We start from the raw sequence: 21,544 nt of genomic DNA, 5'->3' as shown, positions 1-21,544 counted from the left end.
ACATGCACAAAGGTTCCACTCGAGAGAGCCAGATGCAGGTACATACACCCCCACAGAGAATAGAATAGAATAGACCGCATGCGGGGCAATCCCGCGGGCGTGATCGAATCCGCATGCGTGATCAAATCCGAATGCTGTTAAAAGATCAGACTTTGTCAGATTCCTTTGTTTTTGCACTAACACTCCATCTCATCCGTACATTATTAATCTAAGCCCTCACCGTCCCTGGTGCCCCCACACGGTGTGCAGCCGCCAATGCTAGGAGATGGTGGGGAGGGGCGGCGGGCCCTTCCGCTGCAGCTCCTCCAGGTACGTCATGATGATCTGCTCCCGCTGCACGGGGAGGTCGTTTAGCGCTTGGTATCTGTGAGGGAATTGGTGGGGTGAGATACTGGAGTTCCGTAGACAGGTAGATTATACAGGTCTCGGGTTAATATGCAGATCCAAAAGATAGTGACACAACTCGTTATGACGATAACGATACCCTAGGACACCCAGTATTAATCTGGCTGGGGCGCGTTTCACACAATATGCATGTGTATCCTTCGGGCAATCATTCATATTATTATGTCTCAGCGCCCGACTATGAAGAATGAGTCTCTTCAATCTTCTTATTGTGTCAAACAAAAAAGCTAGTTGCCTGAGCACAGGATTCGAAACCTCCGTTTTCGTTGCGTATCGTCAAATGTCACTGTCAAAATGTAAGGCAAATTTGTTAGTTCCAAAAGTGGTATTTGTTTTTTCCATGTTAGGTGGAATTTCACCAAACGCTAAACGTATTTAGTAGTCTGTCAGTTTGGTACAAAATGTATTTAAAATTTGATATAATACGTTTAGCGTTTGGTAAAAGCGACCCTTCGTGTAGATTCGAAAATAGTATCGAATCCTATGCTCGCGCCGTGGTGAAAGAATAGTGGTTGGTCAGATTAGCGTCAGACGGCCCAGCGGGCAACAAACTTACATCCGTCATTCGAGGAGGCTTTTTGTTTGTCTTTTGTATACTTCTAGACTTTCTACAGGGTGTTGCAAAAATGGTATAATAGTTGCGAAAATTTACGAAAGTCGTAGATAGAACAAAACTTGTTCAGAATGCCTCTCAGAGCTCCACTTTCAGCCCAGGCACTGTACCATTTTACAACCCCTCTATGACTACTACAGTGTACTCCTAAGTATTGCCTCCGTCTCACCTGGGGTCATGCATGAGCAGCGCATGCATGGTCCTGCGCGCCTCCGGGTTGCCGGTGACGGCCGCGTGGCTGCGGTGCGTGATGCTCCGAGTCTCGAGGAGCTGCTGCCGGAGAGCTACTTTGAGCTCTTGGACTTGTTTCGCCGAGTACTGGACCTTGGGTTTTGGCGGCTGTTGGGGCATTGGAATTACGTTTATCAGTATCAGTAAAACTATATTATTCTCTATCTATCTTCTATATAAATAAAAATGTATTGAGGTTTTGTTAATCTGCTTAAAACCGAACCGATTTACGTTAGTAGCTCTCAGTAAATAAATATTCTAGCATCAGGATACAGAGTGCGGGTTTTGTGTTGTATGGCGCGGGAGAGTCGCCACCTAGCGATACACTCGCGCTACACTGGATCCGGAAATGAAAAACCTACACTAAGGCCCACAGTAAATATTTATTACGACGAGAACGACTAAAGTTGTCTTGAAATATTCGTGGAAGGGCAACAAAGAAAATACCTATCTTAGTGCAACTTAATAACATCTTTAGTGAAACCACAATATATTCAAGTCCCGTTCTAGAAATGTATACCTTAGACACTTGGGTAACAAATATTGATTTAAATGATATTATCAGACTGAGGGTTGAAGACATAGATCAGTCTAAAAGAGCACTTTCATCTGCATATATGAAGGAAAAGTGTAATTATATGTTACATACTAAATACGAACGTTTTTATAAGATGTACACAGATGGATCGAAGGAAGGGAGCAATGTCGGTTGTGCATTCCTGGACCCTCAGATAAGAGTTGGCGTAAAATTTAGCATAGATTGCGCTACATCAATAATGAATGCCGAACTGCAAGCCATCTCGGAGTGTTTGTCATACATAGAAACTATAGATTTCGACTCGTTTGTTGTATTAACAGACTCCAGGAGTGCATTACAACACTTGGCTCGGTGTACCTCGATCTGTCGAGGAATACCGATAGCCTATATAATAATTAGCTCAATTGCGAAACTGAGATTTAATAATAAAAACATTGTCCTCCAATGGATTCCTTCACATGTCGGTATCACGGGTAACGAAGAGGTGGACGTATTAGCAAAACAGGCATTGTCAGATGGGTTACCATTGCCTTGTCTCTCTCTGTATTCAGATCATATACACACACTAAAAGAGGAATGCTACAAGTTATGGAAAGAGCACTTCGATAGAAGATCGGTAGAGAAAGGCATATGGTATAAGACGGTTCAATGCAGCCCACTTCGTTACCCGTGGTTCGATAGTAACTCCATTAATCTGTCAAGACGTTTGATTGTAACAGCAATGAGGCTACGTTCCGGACACATTCCATTGAATAAATTTGCTTTTTTGATGAAAAAATCCCACTCACCTAACTGTATGGAGTGTGGCATGGTAGAAGATGTGTACCACATATTGATGGAGTGTGTCCGGAATGAGGCACAAAGAAGAGACATAACGTATAAGTACCCTAGCCTGAAGGAATTTGGTGGATGCAATAGTGCTCTGACTTCCCCTTTGTCGGGGGAGGCTATTGAACTGTATAAATTAGCAATTACGGGTATTCGTTTAAGAGAAAGTTTGTAATAGTTAATTAGTAAATATGTAATGTGTTTATAATAGGGTGACATGGTCACTTTGTGTACCAAACCCTTAAAATAAAGATTAAAAAAAAAAAATATATAGGTATATATATTCGTGGAAGTCCTGGGAAGTTTTAAAAGGTAAGAAGGGTAGAGTAGGCTATGGTAGGGTAGATGTCATGTAAAAGAAGTGTACAGCGAAAAGCAGCTTGCTTGCAGTGCAGCATTGCACTGGACGCTCCAGCAACCTTGACAATTCATTATCAGCCTATAGCAGTCCACTGCTGGACGTAGGCCTCTCCCAAAGCACACCACTGGATGCGATCTATAGCTTTCCGCATCCAATCATAACCAGCCACCTTTCGCATGTCGTCAACCCAGTCGTATGTTGGTGACTTTAGTTCTCTGTACACATCATTTGTAAAATTGCACGTGGAATAAAATGATGAATCTGAAACCGAAGGGGTCCCCAATTCTCGATCACTAGTCTTTTTACAAGGCGTTACGTCGTCGCGCCACTGACATGACAGTAGACATTAAAGACTAGTGGTCGAGAATTGGGGTCCTGCTCGCCTCCACCTGTCGGCATCGTATATACGCAACAGACGCGTCGTATTCAGTATTATTTTAATTCTTTGAATAGAATTTCACATTTATTGCTGCGGTAGGTAGTTATACCTACTATATTTTTTTCCTAAAAACATAAAACAACATGTAATTGGTGTGTTTTAGTCATGTTTTATTTAAAAACTGAGTTTTCAAATTTATTCAAATAAAAAGACACGCTAAGATTGCTCACCATTTTAACACGCGTTTTAAATAAATGGAATTGTTTTTTTTTAGCAAATTAATATCTATCTGTGAATGGTTTGAGGATATTTTGCACATAATATTCAAAAAAACCGGCCAAGTGCGAGTCGGGCTCGCGCACAAAGGGTTCCGTAGCAGCAAATATAATATTACAGTTAAATCAACCTATCTCAAAAACTATAAGAGATACTTTGATCAAACCAAAAATCGTTGAAAGAGTTAATTAGCATGCATCACCTCTATTTTTTTTAGAATTTTATACCCCGTAGTTATAAAAATAGAGGGGGGGGGACATACTTTTTACGACTTTGAGAGCTGATATCTCAAAAACCGTTCACTTTAAGAAAAATGTTTTTTAGAAAACTTTATATTATTTTAAAAGACCTTTCCATTGATACCCCACACGGGTATGTACATCGAAAAAAAAAATTTCATCCCTCAGTTACATGTATGGGGGGCCCCACCCCCAATTCTTTTTTTTACTATTTAGTGTCATATTTTTGTAGCGGTTCATACAACACATATTCCCATCAAATTTCATCACTGTAGTACTTATAGTTTCCGAGTAAATCGGCTGTGACAGACGGACAGACGGACATGACGAAACTATAAGGGTTCCGTTTTTGCCATTTTGGCTACGGAACCCTAATAAAAAAAAACCATTTTAACTTTGCAAGAATATAGTTTATTCACAAAAAGTTTAAAAACATCTAACATACAGTCACATTAATATTGTTTTTGTCCACTTTTCCTGTGCTACTATTAGATTATTAATTAATAATTATACAAAACATGTGTGATATTTACAGATTTCTTAAAAATGGACTAGATTTAGACATTTAGGAGTGTAAGTTTTCATAATTTTTTCGGATCATTAGTAAAATTATTTTCCAATGACGTTGCAAAAACTATATTTAAAACTTACAAACAAGCTATATTTATTTACTAACTAGATTTAGTATTATATACAAGGAAGTTAGTTAAAATTAACAATGTATTAAAAATAATAACAAATGGATCCTATCTAATTAAAATATAAAACAACTAATAACTAAGTAACTCATTAAAAAACGGCGATCACGTTAGTACAAACGTAGAGTTAAAATAATAATATGTATTATGTAGACGACCGAATGGCGTAGTGGTTAGTGACCCTGACTACTGAGCCGATGGTCCCGGGTTCGATTCCCGGCTGGGGCAGATATTTGTTTAAACACAGATATTTGTTCTCGGGTCTTGGATGTGCCCGTAAAATGGCAATAGGCCCGCCCCCTATTACATTGGGACTAACATAACACTCTGGCGAAAAGTGGGTGCAGCAATGCACCTCTGCCTACCCCGCAAGGGAGTACATTAGTACAAGGCGTGAGTGCGTGTGTGTATTATGTAATAACAAATTAAAATTAAGTAACATGTCAAACTTAAATACATAGTGCATAGCACAGGAAAACTATACAAAACACGTTGAGTACAATTTTTCAATAGATAGATAACTTTTAGGCCCTGTTTCACAATGTCTGGTTAGTGGCTAGCTGGGAGATAAAATACATGCTGTCACTGTCAAAAAAATAGTTACAAAGAGTGAAAGCATGTATTTTATCTTACAGGTAGCCGCTAACCAGACATTGTGAAACAGGGCCTTATGTCTCATATCAGACGGAAGGTTAAAAGTTTATCAGACAATTGAAAAACGACCGCTTACTCACAACATAGTATTATTCTTAACCACTAACCGTATCGTATTAGATTATATTTATTTAAATTACGATTTACTTCATTACATTTAAAACAAAAACAATAAGAAAAGGATAGTTAGCAAAATTCTTATATGTAGAGCTTTTTGGACCGACCTAAAACTTGGGTGTTTCATGATTCATAGGGTGCTTACATAGAGAAACGGGTTCCTTGTATCTACCTGTACCGGTAACCTAATTATGCGAAAGCGCTCATGACATTTGAAAATCCGGGAAATGCTCCGTGAGTGAGCGCTTTCGCATAATCAGGTTACCGGTACAGGTAGATACAGGGAACCCGATTCTCTATGTAAGCACCCATGGAATTTAAATTAAAACAAAGAAATTTAAGGTTTTGACAGCACTAAAATTTAAATTTGTGCCTTCAGAATCGACATCACTGATAGGTGAAAATGTATTGTTATTAAAATTCACGTAGTTCTTAATTTGTTTATAATTCTATGCACACTTATTAGTCTCATTACCAACAGCAAAATTTCTCATTTAAATTTTCGTTTAGTAAATTTCCCTTAAAATTGCCGAATTAAATTTATAGTAGTTAAATACCCTGGTGAGTATATAATAATAAATTAATTACATACCTAGGTAGAATATAAGAAATGTTTATATTAAATGTACAATTTCTCCTTAAATGTTATAACACAGATCTAGCCTTGTCTAATATAAATTAGCCAAGATTCGTAATACACAGGTACAATATACAACATTATAATTATTACGTACATAATTTGAGTTAGATTAATTACATACTTAGATTAGTATTATACGAGCAAGTGTCAGTGCAAAAGAAAGGTATCAACAAATAACACTTCACTTCTACAACTATGGTCTTCTTACCGAATTTATTCAGAATAAGAGCTCGCTAAGTGAGGACTTATTTGTCCAGACGTTGACGGAGGACTGGTGTAGTGGTTAGGCCTTGGTCTCCTATTTATGCCGTAGGTCGCGTCCAGCGTCACGCCGTAGGCCGCGTCACGATGCTCACTATAGAAATGTACTGATGCGGTCTCCCTCACACGCCGACGTTGGCGCGTAGATATAATGAGCATTGACGCGGCCTACGGCGGTGACACTTGACGCGACCTACGGAGTAAATAGGAGACCCGGGCCTTAGTGACCCTGGCTACTAAGTCGAAGGTCCCGGGTTCTATTCCCGGCTGGGGCAAAAATTTGTTTGTAGACAGATATTTGTTCTCGGATCTTGGGTAGTTGATATTTATAATTAATATATATCTATGTATTTGTGTAGATGTATCAGCTGTCCGATACCCATAATGCAGGCTCTGCCTAGCTTGGGGTCGGATAGCCGTGTGTGAGATGTCCCCACATATTGAATGATACTGATATTGTTTCTTTTGCACCGACACTCCACCTTGTACGTATTGTTTATCAAATATGGGTACAAGGGCCATAACTTGAATAAATATTTATTATCACTGTATCAGAAAAAAACTTATTTTTTTTTATGGACGTAGCCTCCTATTGTACAATCTGCCTTATATATAAAGCTCAATTGATAGGTAATTCGTTAACTTAAGCTTTTTTAGGCAGCAGTTCGCAAATAAAATTTAAATACGTTTCTAATAATATATCCGGAAGGATTAAAAATATATATGTTTATGTACATAGTTATGTATTAAACACATTTTTGCATAATTAATTTACACTAACCTGGCAATTGAAGGAATTTCACCTTTATAAGGCGGATCATATTATAATTATAACATTATTGTGCGTCACATAATCAATACAATTATGTACTTACTCAAAAAACACAGATGTTACTATGCCTTTGCTATGATATTTAAAAGTCAAATTACATTTATTTCTAACGTTAACCTAACAGATACAATTTGACTCTTTTTTAAAGTGATACAGCATTTTTTCACACTTGGCATAAACGGTTAACAATGTAAGTGTTGAATAATTTAAAAACTAGGTTTTAAAAAAAAACATAAGAACCTATGCAAACTAGAAAAAATGGCTACTTACGAAATGAAACCATTTATTTTAGCTGTAGTTTATTTATTTAAAAGACACACTAAGATTGTTTACCCTTTATGCCAAGTATGAAAAAATTTAATGTACTATAATACATTATGTAGTAATTATTTATCTAAACACACATATTTTATATTGTACAATTTTATAATTCACTAACTATTTAGATACCTCACACAAAATATGTTTGTAGGTAACGCTTAAATACAACATTTATGCCTATAGACAAATATTGAACGAAAAAGTTTAAACTGTTTTTGTGGTAATACTTACAGATTAATTCTTAAAAATCAATATAAATCAAACTGACAGACATCTTATCGTATGTTAGTCTTATAATACTATTAATGATTAAAATAGGCGGAACATTGAAAAGGGATGTGTCAAAGTGACTTTCTATCGATTTCAACGATTAATTTCAAATTATGTACATCTAACACCTTATGTAATCGTAAAGTAAATAAGTACCTATCATTAATAACTTTCTAAATATGTACTTACACATACAGACTACTTAATATCTGCGAAAAAGCTCGCTTGCAAGTCACCTCTGACTACCCCTTCGGGGATTACAGTCGTGAGCATAAATAGCATAAATTATGTGTACCCAGTTGAAAGTAACCTGCTCATAAAGCTTAGTCAGCTGTCTTCGGGAAATTTGAAAACATCTGACAGTCGGGTTGCCCACTTACCCGACAACTCTCTCTGAACAAGCTTGCTTGCGTTGGGGTCCACCAACCCACACTAGGCCAGCATGGTGGTAGTCCACGGTTGGGCCTAGTGGCCTAACCCCTTCCTTCATTGGAAGGAGACCCGTGCCCCAGCAGTGGGGACGTGATGGGTTGTGATGATGAAGCTGCTCATGTCATATTTACATAATGAAACGTAACACTTACGAACTATTGTATTTCATACTTATGTACAAGTATTTACATTTCGCATTATTATTAATTTGACAGTTCCTTATTTTACCTTTACGTCAAACTCAATAGGTCCGGACTACGCACTAAAACCAAGTCTTTGACACAACACTATAGCAATCCCTCACTCACTCTCGCATAACAAAGTGTTTTAAAAACGCTACAACCAATAATGTTTAAGCTAACGTCCCGTGCCTGTAGTGACGTTTCGGATATTTTACGCAAACGATCTAGTTTTCAAATACAAACCAGCGCCTCTAGCGCTCATTATGTTGAAACAGATAACATTCAAATGACAGATATAGCATGCAGATGAAATATAAGATATGCAAGTGCCATATTATGTGCGCAGATGACAGATAGTGTATGCTCATGACAGTTAGAGATGTCAGTGTAGGCAAAAATAGGCAAAAATGAGAACTGATGTATGCAGGTGACATATTATGTGCTTATGCAGATGGAAGATGATGTTTTTAAATGACAATTGAAGTATGCAAATAAATGACATTATTATGTATTGATACCTATTTTATGACAAATTATGTTTGCAGAAGTTTTTAGGTGACTACGAATGTATGCAGAAGACACATGATATATAAATATGACACATTACGTATGCATATGACTCTCAAATCGACCCCGCTTGCGCAAAACCACCTCAACCTACAGGCTGTCAAGGACTTTACCCTGGTCAGCGTCTGAAAAACACGTTGTACAAACACTATTCTTTCTCCGTCTTCTTTTTCCGGGTCGCAGCCCGGACGGACGGGCTCAGCTCCCCGTTTGTCCTGTTCTTTCTCCTGTCCATTATCTTTATCGCTGTCTTTGTCACTCTCGGCTTGACTTGCACCGCTGGCGATGGGAACCGTGACGACCTCAACCTTTTAGGCGATAAAATCTCCGGTTGTGGCTCCTCTTGAGGTATAGAGAATGATACTCTTCTTTTGATAAGTGGGAGATTTTTATCTTCAATGAGACGTCGTTGCAGTTCAGTAGGTTTCTTCGCTTGGGCTTGTCTGCGTCGGTTCTCTGGTATACCGATAATGTCGGCCCACTGCTCCGGCGGCGGTGTAGGCTGCTTCTCTTCCGTCCCACTCTTCTGCAAAGATGGAAAAGAGACGGTTAGAAGTCTACAGACCTACATCGGACACTGTTCACTGAACCCGGGCGTTCGTTCAAAGTTGTTACATTTACATGCGTGTGAAATGTGTAAACATGGATTGTCGCCTGTCATATCTGCGGTGCTTTGCTATGACACCGCCACTGTTACATCGAATATCACAGTCAGCTTCTAAACCAGCTATATACTTTTGTACCTTGTCACTCACAAACCGTCAATTCATTAATTCAATGACCGTTTGTAGGTTAGACAAGGTACTAAAGTGTATAGATAGCTACGTGAGAAACTGACGGCACGTTCTACGCATAAAAGACAGTAGTCCGAAGAGGTAACCGACTTCTAACCGCTCTTATGACATCATCGCCCGCCATGTTATGACGTCATTGAGTCCGCCATCTTTGCATCACTACACTGCACTTTTCGCGAGTCAAAAGTAAAGGGTACGTTTTGAAAACGGCACAGCTAAAAGCATCGCAGATTTGACAGTCTAAGGTTTGTTGAAAAAAACCGATACGCCTTTTGCACCACCGCCGGTTTGGTGTTAAACGTCCGGAGTACAAACCGCATACCATAAAACAAAATCGTCTATACTTAAAATATATTATAATAATTACCACTTACTTTCCTCCCTGAGTGGGTGTATAAAATACAATTAAATGTAAAGCAAAACATACCTCATTTACTTTCTTGATTTTCTTATCTTTCTTCTCTTTCTCCTTTTTGCCATTCTTCTCTTTATCTGTAAATAATACAACATTATTATTATTTTTCATTATTAGTGGTCGTAGAAGTCAAACTATCGCAGTCAACTTCTGGACACAGACCTCACGAAAGGCACTTAAATTAATAAGTAAAGAAATAATTTGCTTCCATTCTAGAAGACGTTTTAACTGTGTAGGTTATTGGAAATTCTTGGACATAATTATGGACTTATTGTGACCGGTATTCGTGGTATTCCATGTAAGCTGGGTAGCTGTTTCTTTAAGGTCATTTGTAGAAATTACTAGTATCAGATCTCCGTTTGCGAAATCTTATCAATATGGACTTCAGCTTTAGTTATTCTCCAAGTGTTTCTTTATATTCTCTGTTATAGGGATTTCAAAATAATCGATCTGCTATCAGATACTATATTTTAAGCACTAAACACCACTACATATACATGTAATATACATACATATAAACTCACCTTTCTCTTTCCGCCTATCGTCCTTCACTTTCAGGGACCTCGTGAAATCCTTGAAATAGTCTTCTCTGACAGCACTGGACTCCACGGCCCTATACCGAGGGTCATCCTCAATCCTCCTCTTCACATCCAGCCAGCGGGAGTGACGGTCCACTCCGTGTTCCCGAAGTAACGAGTTAAACTCGAATTTCGCCTGAATAAAGAATGGATGCGTCAGAAAAATGTTTTGGCGCCGTTTCGCTTAGCCGCTTCGTTTTGCTTCGCTAGCTTTGAGGAAGTGTTTAGGAATATCGCAAGCACAGGAGAGAAGATTAGCGGATAGTTTAATGTTTATAGCTTTGGAGACAAATCTGCAGTCGTCTACGTTCCTGTATCCTGTAGACTAATCATAGAAGAGGAGATTGTTTCAATTCTACGACAACAATGAACAACATAAACATGCTTGTTTTTCTGCAAATGGCTAAAAAACATCTTTAATCCGTCCCCAATCACGATGTTTTCCTTCACGGTGACGAAATCGACGCTATGAATTTTAAACCGAAAAAACACAGATATTTTGAACATAAAACACAGCAATAACAAACGTAAAAACCTGTAAACAAAACGACACAAAGAAAATACGACAGATATAAACAATTTGGTTGTGTTTAAGTTTTAGTGCGACATACGATTATGTTACGGCTTTCCAATATGATTCGCTGAAGTCTGACTATCTGCGCTCTGATTGGCCGAATTAACATCAACGCCGCTGTTCAACAATGCTGTGATTGGTCAATGGAGCATGACCGCTGATATAGAATAGAATAGAATAGAATACTACTTTATTGACTTAAAAACAATTTACACAAATAACAATTTACAATATAACGCAATAGGCGGCCTTATCGCTAAAAGCGATCTCTTCCAGGCAACCTTTGGGTGGAGGAGAGACTTAAAGAATGAATGAGGAAGGTGTACAAAATGTAGTAAACATTCATGTTTAATAATAAATACTTAACTACATACATACATAATGTAATCAAAGTTATATAGATTTATATAATATAGGTAGGTACTATTGCAAGATGGAGGAAAGATAATGTTCTTTTACCTGTTTTTTGAAACCTATAGCTGTCTTCGCAAAACGGATATTTACAGGTAATGCATTCCACAGTCTACATACATCAAGATAGCACAGTTAAAATATTAAACAAACAAGTTCTGCCTTCCATCTGGGTAGATTGTAGATTCGAGACCATGAACAGGCAAACGTAGCGTTCAACCAATGAATAATCTATATCGAAGAGATACTTAGGACATTGCGATGCTCCAGCATAAGCTAAGTTGAAGGGCTGCACGAACCCTGGACAAGCTTAAGTGCTAATTTCTCCATAGTCGGTTATCTAACCGACAGGGATTGATTTATTAATTAAACGTCATCTCCATATAAAATTCATGACAGATGTGTCAAAAGTCAACCACTACTTCCTGGTTATGCTTTAACCGACTATGTAGAAATTGGCACTTAGTGTTTGTCACGCTAAGAAGACCTTAGTTAAGACTTATGACAATATTTTCTGCGATATATATCTCATATTTAAGTTACATTTTACGCACTAAAACTTAAAGCACACCAAACGAATCTTACTTTCCGCCGTCGCGCCATTTTCTCCAGCTTCCTGACTTCCTTTCGCAGCTTTAAAGTAATTAAAACCATGGGTTTACCCCGGCCTCAACCACACATTCTGTAGAAAACCCCGCACGATGCCTAGTACAACAAACATTTAAAAAAACACACATTATATATAATATATAGGTATTTAGTTGTAATATTATTTACTGGATCCGGCTCGAAGGACCATGAAAAGGCTTGGTAGCCTTATGGTCGGATCGCTGGTAGTAGAAGCAAGGTTTATTGGTATAAATACAAAGGATATTGACAAGAAAGAAATCTTAACACCGCGATGTACAATACAGGATGGTGACAACTATGTAAATACATAAAAGCTACTTGATAACTGAACAATCCATTTTATTATAGTTTTATTGTATAAAGAAATATATTTTAATTTCGCAAAGCTACTAGCTGATTTTTTTGTTTATATTTAGATTTGTAATTCGCAGGCGATTTTTTTTTCTATTGTGTAAAAGCTTATGTTTTAAGCTTAGCATTTACTATGCAAAAAAACTAGGTACATATTCGTATAACTAATTTACTACATGTCAAAATTGTTTATGATTGAATTATTGATGAAAATCTAATTAACTATTTTCCGAATATCTTGAAATAAAAATATTTTTTATATATTATTTCCAACACTGAGATGTGGTTTGAAATAAATTTCGTTTATTAATTTTTTGATACATAAATTATAAAACTAAGTTTTTGAGTCTATGATACAAAAATATATAATATGTGAAAAGTAATATAAATATATACCTTATTACTTATAAGTTTTAAATGACTACTTATTTTAACAGCCCAGTGTATACAAAATGACATAGCTCGTACAGTCGACCACGCAGGTATCTGACCCCTTCACGTAAATCAATATTTATTTACTTCGGTGAGAGGCGCCACCTACCCTCCATTAATACCATTTTATATCTAAAATGGTATCAATGTATTACATAATAAGTTAATTTATTTCTTATATTAGGGTTAAAGTCATCGTGTTTTAAAAAATCGGTGGGAGGTTACATATCTGCGAGGCGGACTGTAGATGTACATTATATTATAATAAAACAGCGGTAACAATATAATAGAGGATGTTGCAAAAAAAGTGATGTGGACCGAGTGTGATTCTGCACCAATATTGTTCATCAAGTATTTAAGAACTGTTGAAAAAAAAATACACTATAATCCCAAGACTGTTTGTTTTTTCAAACTCGTTGTAAAGAATCACCACAAGAATCCTCAAAAACGTTTTTTTTACAACAACTTGTAGAAGTTGCAACTAATGTAGAGAGAGTAATTTAAATAAAACACATGTTTTTTATTGGGTCTGGCAATTTATCTGAATTACGCTGCATTCCCAGTAGACAAACAGTTAGCCGCCGGCCGCCGACTGGTTTAGAGACGGTGTATCGGTTTAGTATGCCAAGTGTTCGCAGTTTGCCAGTTTAGCAAATGCTAGTTAGTAACGGGCTACAAGTTTTTCTACTGCGAACGCAGCCTAAGTTTCCAACAGCCAGATGCGATCTATTGTCTATTTTTTTTAAACAAACGAGTACTGAAATTGTTTCACTGCGTTGCTATCGGTCCATGTTATTTATTACCGCGTTACTATTAGTCCTAACTCTTAACAGTGACCCATCTCTGTGTCAATACCGGAAATGTGCGAGAGACATACTCAGTACTCGTTTTTTTTTTTAAATTGCATACTAATTTGACTGTGATGGTAAGTAGAGTCCACGCCACCACTGAACTCTTGATACCCGCGGCGCTTTTTACAACGTAGTATTATTTACTCTTTAGCTGTACTCATAGAACTAAATGTCAGATAGTATGATAGGAAAGGTTAGTTCCCGATTTTTCCGTAAGACTTCTGTTGTGGCCCGGACTCTACAGTATGTATTAGCAATAGTCTTTTTGTTGTATTAAATACGGTCAGCTTTGTTAGTCGGTATATGTACACTATTTATTCATAGTAATTTGAATTGTAATGGACAACATTTCATTTTCTTTACCCTATATTTTTATTAGTTATTCGGAAAGTTTATAGAAAATTGGTGGACCCGTATTTTTTTATTTTGTATACAGGGTGTCCCAAAAGTCAACGTCATCCCTTAAAGGGCTGATAGGTCAGCTCATGAGAGGCCAGAATATCACAATATGACCTTAGTAAAAACTCGATAATTTTCGAGATATTGACACTTTTATAAATTTGCTGAAAATCGACACCATGGATCAGTTTTTTGCGTGCCGCCGGTACAAAAATCCATATTGTTAGAATTTGTTTGGTGTTGCATCACCCTGTATAGACCTGCTATTGATCGCAGTAAAAAAAAATATCGAGTAATGCTGTATGTTTAAAAAAAACACGGTTTTCAAAGTCATAAAAGGTAATCGTATTTTTTTATAAACAACTTTGACTCTACATACTGTAAAAAAAATATACCACGCAAACCTGGCACCTTATTTGAAAAGATTGCTCATTTAATGCAGTTTCCAAAATGGTATGAAACGTTGCTATTGTTTCAATTAACAAAAAAGTTATTGCTATTTTAGTACAAAACGACCTCGATGTAAAATTGTTTGAAGGAAATTTATCTGACTGAATTTATTAAGGGTAAGTCATGTTGGAATGAGTAAAAGTAAAATAGGTGGTGGGGTCAGCCGTGGCAACATAGATGACGCAAAAATAGCTAAGAAAAAACTTACCAAACTCTTATAAAACATATTTTGCGTTTTTTACACCGTAATTTAAAAAATACAAACATTTATTGACTTTTATTTTTATTTCTCAAAATTATAACACCACATTATTATATTCAGTACATAATCAGCAAAAAATAATACTCATTAATGGTCATAATCATAATTTGGAGAGTTTGGTTTTGTTTAAATTTATTTCTGATAATGTTAACTTTAAAATAAATAACAAGTAATTAGAGGTAATGTTAATGACAAACTGATATGTCCCTTTTTTGGATACTGTGGGTGTATAATGTACATGTGTAAGCATTTTACTTGTACAATATCACACATTAGCACTACTCAGGAATGTACGTTACCATGCGCTACATTTATGGGGAATGTGGAGTTGCTATAGTCCACTTTTTTCGAGAAAGAAACTCAAAATGCGTTTTTTTTAAACTGTGACAACGTTGTCTCTTTTCCCACTCCCGGCCACACTACCTATTTTACTTTTACTCATTCCAACATGACTTACCCTTAATAAATTCAGTCAGATAAATTTCCTTCTAACAATTTTACATCGAGGTCGTTTTGTACTAAAATAGCAATAACTTTTTTGTTAATTGAAACAATAGCAACGTTTCATACCATTTTGGAAACTGCATTAAATGAGCAATTTTTTCAAATAAGGTGCCAGGTTTGCGTGGTATATTTTTTTTACAGTATGTAGAGTCAAAGTTGTTTATAAAAAAATACGATTACCTTTTATGACTTTGAAAACCGTGTTTTTTTTAAACATACAGCATTACTCGATATTTTTTTTGACTGCGATCTATAGCAGGGCTATACAGGGTGATGCAACACCAAACAAATTCTAACAATATGGATTTTTGTACCGGCGGCACGCAAAAAACTGATCCAAGGTGTCGATTTTCATCAAATTTATAAAAGTGTAAGTGTAAGTCAATATCTCGAAAATTATCGAGTTTTTACTAAGGTCATATTGTGATATTCTGGCCTCTCATGAGCTGACCTATCAGCCCTTAAAGGGATGACGTTGACTTTTGGGACACCCTGTATACATAAATTTTTGCATGTTATTTTTAACTTTAAAGTTAATTATTTTAAAACCGGAAGTGACGTCACATATTAGGCTCAATTTTTATTTTTGTCTATTGCCTGAGTCTCGAAAAAAAACATAAATGACACTGACAAGTGACATTTAAACTTTGTTTACATGCCAACCAACAAATGGGTCATTTTCAAATGACCTTGATATTTCTAATGATGGAAAGTAGGTACTTATCATGTAAAAAAATAAGCAGAAGCATTTTTCAGCTGTGTAGGCGGTGGCATGCTCTGGGACATATTATATAGAGGTCATCTCTTAATAATAAATAAAAAAAATAGTCAGAAAATGTCAGAACAGAATTAATGAAAATGACCCAAATAAACAACAACGTCACGATAAAACGTCAACGTCAATCAAAAATGAAAGTGACAGTTACTTTGTTTTTAAATCTATAGGCTTTGATCATCAAAATGCATCGCACCTGATGCATGACGTCATCAGCACTTTTTTACTATTTTATGATTTTCTCGAAAATGATACATCCAAAAAATACAAAAACATTTTTTTTGTGGTCTTTAGAGCTAAATCTCGAAATGGTTTTCGATTTGTAGCAGCTTTAGTTTTTTGAAATGTTGTCCATTAGTTTGACAAGGCACTGGTGAGGCACTTTTCTTTGTATACCGAACAACGATGCTTGACGTACACCAACCATGTTTCGTATTCTTTATACTTAACTAAGCGTTTCTAAAGTGATAATGAATTCGTAAAGAATTGATGCTCGGAAAACTTGTTACTTTCACTTGCTGACATTTCATCTACGCACGACGAACACGCTATCGCTTTGGAAACGCTTAAGTAACTGGAATAAGGCACCAACGCTTTAGCAATTTGGGAGGCTAGGCGAATGCTGGCATTGGGTGAGGCAGGCCTAGCTTTTTCAGCTCATAATGTCAACTTCTCATATTGGACAAAAACAACATTTCTTATAACGGCAACTTAAAATGCTATCTTTACTAAATGTCCTCTTCTTACTTGTTTTTGGTTAAGTCTTTAATGTTTTAATTAGGTACTTTGTTTTTACCTGTTACGACTATATGAGCTGAAAAAGAGCAAAAGGTCTGTCCTACGCTACACCATAACCACCAAACGCCTAGCCTCCCACCAAAAACCCTACCGCATCGCCTCGCTACACCCATCTCCCTCCCACCTACCTGGTCCCTCCTGCTCTCCCGTTCCTCTCTCTCCTTCCTCTTCAGCTGTATCAGGTACTCAGTGAAGTACATCTCTCGACTGCGCGGTCGGTCCACGGCTAGGAAGCGAGGGTCCGAGCCGTGGGTGGCTGAGAACTCTAGGAATGATGATCTGGGGGAAGGGAATGGGTTGTTAGTTATCATGTCGGGGTCACCAATTTGCCAGAAATTATTCGGAAACATTGATGAGACTATACTGTCCGGTTTTTTGAAGGGACTTAACATAAATAAGATAATGCGGTAGCTAGAATCTGACAGCAGCTGTGCTAGCCAGACATTCTACCGAATGGTGTAGTGATTAGTGATCCTAACCGTGAGTGATACCGAAGGTCCCGGGTTCAATTCCCGGCTGAGGCATATATATTTACGGATATTTTTGTACTTGGTTATTGATATGTATGTTCAATATGTAAGTAAGAATCTGTGTAGATATATCAGTCGTCAGACACCCATAATACCAGCTCAGCCTAGCTTGGGGTCGGACGGCCGTGTGTGAGATGTCCCCACACATAAGAATACTCACTTGGAGTGCAGCATGGCGGCGTCCATGAGCTGCACGAAGTCGTTCTTCTTCTGCAGCAGCGCGGCCGCGCCCGGCTCCTGCAGTTCCGACTGCAGTTTCTCCTTCACGTACTTGTCGAATTCCTGGACGGGAATAAGAAAAATGGTCAGTCAATCAAATCCTAAATAAATGTAAAGTTACAACTTCTGCTTAAGCTTCTAGGTGCAATTCTTAGGTTAGCTTCGTTACTGCTATTATAACAAATTCTTGAAGTCTTAAGAGTTAGGTACCCTATTTCCAGTAAGTATTTGAAGTATTTAATATACAGTCAGCTGCATAAGTAGTTATACACTTTTGTACCTTGTAAAAATACCTACTAAACAAAACGTCAATGTTTGAATGAATGAATACGCAGTTAGTGAGTTTGACAAGGTTCAAAAGTGTATAGCTACTTATGCAGCTGACTGAATTCCCGTTCATGTGGCATCGCTATGGAAAATCCTGTATGTTAGGACGAGGTGAAGTACCACTGCACGTTGAATTTAGAACACCCCTCTTTTTGCGTCGGGGGTTAAAAAGACAATTAACGACACAAGACAACAACAAACATTTGCCCCATCTCACACAAACGTATAACCCCACTCACCCGCCGCCTCTGCTCGCCACTCAGCAACAGATGCCTCTTATCATTCACAATCTTCGGAAGCTCCTTCTCATAGCTGGTGAACGCAGACACCTGGCAGTCCGCCAGCATCTGTCGGAAGACCGAAACTCGTTGCGCTGGTGGTATGTCGCCGTATATTGAGAATTCTTTCTTCATGTTCGCGGAGTTTTCTTCTGAGGGGGTGACTGTGATGGGTGTTGTGGTCGGGGCGGGGTCTTGTTTTTTTACTGTGGACAAAATGTTGTAGATTAGGGTTGGGTAACATAAAAAAGACTGGGGGTCGGAATCCTGGCATGTAACAAGAAATTCTTTAGAAATAAGGAATTTATACACCTCCTCTTACGGTGATGGAAAAATATCATGAGGAAACCTGCACATGTATCTAAATGGTATATATGTGTACTATAAGTGCATTGTACTCTATCAAAAACGGCGATACGGCTTGCAACCTATCACGTGAGTACAAAAATATACGGCAAGAAGCGGATGGCTCGCTTGCGAGTCACCTCTGACTACGCCTTAAGATATTACAGTCGTGAGAATACGTATGTGTGCATGTATTAAATAAAGTGTTAGTTACCTTGTTTCTTCTCTTCAATGACTTTGACCTTTTTGCTAAGTTCTTCGTTGTCAGAACTGTCACTATCTGATCTGGCAGATCTCTTCAGGTCTCCGTTGGAAGAGTTATTTGTAGACGCCTTGGCTAGCGCGTGCTTTGTCTGATAGAAAAATAATTTAAACATTTAAGTAAATCCATTTTAATACTTTTTACACTTGTCAAATATGTAGTATGTAGTAGCAATACCAAATAAGGGTGAAAAGCATAAAAAAATTGGTCTTGATATGCCCTAATAAGGGCAGTATATTAGGGCCACTTTTATTCGTAATTAAAAAAATCATGGAGTGCCACAGGGCACTGTTTTAAGACCACTGTTATTCCAAATTATATTTTATGTTTTTATCCCCTATACTCACTCTAGCCTTGACGATGGCGTCGGGAGGGAAATTAATTATGGCTTCCACATCATCCCTGGCCTGCAGCTCCGCCGGGCGCGCCCACACCGAGCTTGGAGTCCGAGTCGGGTTGAAGAAGAACATCGTGCCTTCTGCTGTCCATACCACGTGCCTAGAAGAGAGATGGTAAGCTGGTTATTGGGTATATTGTTGGGGAATACGCTTGTGCTGCTTGGTCATAGGTCTCTTCTAATGAAGATTGTTTTGGTTAAGCAAGCAGTTCACTTGGAAAGTGTCAAAATAAAATTATCGCGCTGTATTTAAAATTCGCATGAAATTTTCGCAAGCATTGGTTTATTTTCCTAGAATGAAATAACAGATAACATATTTTGTAATCACAAAAAAGTACTCTTTGTGAGATGGCTAGCATCCATTTTGTTAGTAGACATCATGATTATACAAATCAATTCTGTCAAATTTAATAAATAAGCGGCTTCTGAAAATAAAACCCTAATATATATAAAACTAACTAAATATTATATAAAATATATATATTAAAACTAGAATGAAATAACAGATAACATATTTTGTAATCACAAAAAAGTACTCTTTGTGAGATGGCTAGCATTCATTTTGTTAGTAGACATCATGATTATACAAATCAATTCTGTCAAATTTAATAAATAAGCGGCTTCTGAAAATAAAACCCTAATATATATAAAACTAACTAAATATTATATAAAATATATATATTAAAACTAGAATGAAATAACAGATAACATATTTTGTAATCACAAAAAAGTACTCTTTGTGAGATGGCTAGCATCCATTTTGTTAGTAGACATGATTATACAAACCAATTCTGTCAAATTTATATGCGGCTTCTGAAAATAAAACCCTAATATATATAAAACTAACTAAATATTATATAAAATATATATATTAAAACTAAGAGGGGATTACACACACTAAACAGCGGACTCCCCTCTATATGATGCTCACCTCACCATAACTTGTCAGTGGTACCTAACTAGCTTATTTTAAAACTAAGGGGGGATTACACACACTGAACAGCGGACTCCCCCCTAAATTTAATATTCTTCTACACAAAACACAAAGGGTTTTAAGGGGGGATTACACACACTAAAAAGCGGACTCCCCCCTATATCTAATCATTTACTTCAACACAAATCTCAAAACAATTTACACGTACCAAGGTCTCAACTTAAGTCCTAAACGTTGAGGAAACAACATAGACAGAAAGATGGATGTATAGACGGAGAGAAAATGCGGACCGTCCGAAGTAGTCCCGTGTCTTGTAGTAGACTTGTCGCTTCTGAGTCGTCCGTCGCTGCGAAGGGTCGCACAGCTTGTGTTTTGCTGACCTTAAAAAGAGCAGAGGCACACACTAACACCTGAAGGCTAATTCTCGTGTTTGAAAGACTATTTGTTCGGAATTACGTCAATGTTGAGGGAATTCAGCTTTTAATTTGAATATATTTATTTTTAAAACGAGAATTATTCTTCAACAAGTTTAGCAAGAACAATAACGTCTGGTGGGTGGCACCACTGTCAGATGTCCGGTCTTCTTGTTAGTTTGCTTTAGGCTGCGTTCCTAGTAGACAAACTTTTTGTCACCTGACTGAGTTAGCGGCGTATCGCTTCACACTTTGCAGTAAATAAGCTTAGTGACGAGTGTCTAGTTTGCCAACTGGGAATGCAGCTTTAGCATAGTAAATTGTAAGTGTAAATCTGTCAGTCGGCTAAAAACCAATAAAAAATGTCCATGTATTTGTATATGAAAGCAAATACAAACCGAGTTTTTCTGTCAGTTCGATAACCACAAGAAATGGTCCCCTTCCCAACAGTCTGTGAAAATAATCGCCCAGCATAAAACAAATGTATGAAAAAAACAAATGACCACAAAATAAAGAAAGAAAACGCTCAGCATTTCAAGTGGCATGGTCAAAAAAAAAAAAAAAAACTAGACAAGAAGTGAAACAGATGTTTAGCGTAATCAAATACCTCATCTATCTGTCAGATAAAGTGTCAAACTCCTGTTAAACCTGGTTTAAACTTATTTGTGGTAATACAGGAAGTCTGAGTGACAACAATGAATAATGTAATAAAAAAAGGAATAAATACGTCATAGTCACAGTCAGTCACTTCAGTGTCAAAAGTCACGAATA

At 37.2% G+C, this 21,544-nt stretch overlaps 1 protein-coding gene across 8 annotated transcripts in view; it reads right to left on the bottom strand.

The window, feature by feature from the left end:
* The window catches only part of LOC105395576 (transcription elongation regulator 1), a 52,411-nt gene that overhangs the window by 328 nt on the left and 30,539 nt on the right, over positions 1–21,544 (bottom strand). For 5 of the 8 annotated variants that reach the window (XM_048629771.1, XM_048629773.1, XM_048629772.1 and 2 more), the window contains exons 13-21: positions 20,651–20,740; positions 19,377–19,527; positions 18,982–19,120; positions 18,384–18,628; positions 17,759–17,880; positions 17,197–17,347; positions 10,578–10,767; positions 10,066–10,130; positions 8,879–9,370 (exon numbers count right to left, since the gene is read on the bottom strand). In XM_048629771.1, the coding sequence (XP_048485728.1) occupies positions 8,993–9,370; positions 10,066–10,130; positions 10,578–10,767; positions 17,197–17,347; positions 17,759–17,880; positions 18,384–18,628; positions 18,982–19,120; positions 19,377–19,527; positions 20,651–20,740 (1,531 nt within the window). In that variant the 3' untranslated portion in view covers positions 8,879–8,992. Of the gene's footprint in view, positions 1–220; positions 365–1,187; positions 1,358–8,878; positions 9,371–10,065; positions 10,131–10,577; positions 10,768–12,201; positions 12,322–17,196; positions 17,348–17,758; positions 17,881–18,383; positions 18,629–18,981; positions 19,121–19,376; positions 19,528–20,650; positions 20,741–21,544 lie in introns of those variants that run through there. The other 3 variants (XM_048629777.1, XM_048629776.1, XR_007267687.1) reach the window with 3 other exon arrangements.

The sequence above is a fragment of the Plutella xylostella genome, chromosome 24 (assembly GCF_932276165.1).
Source record: "Plutella xylostella chromosome 24, ilPluXylo3.1, whole genome shotgun sequence".
In the NCBI taxonomy this organism is placed as follows: domain Eukaryota; kingdom Metazoa; phylum Arthropoda; class Insecta; order Lepidoptera; family Plutellidae; genus Plutella; species Plutella xylostella.
The sequence above is the reverse complement of the archived record's forward strand: the minus strand, read 5'-3'. Positions and strand labels throughout refer to the sequence as shown.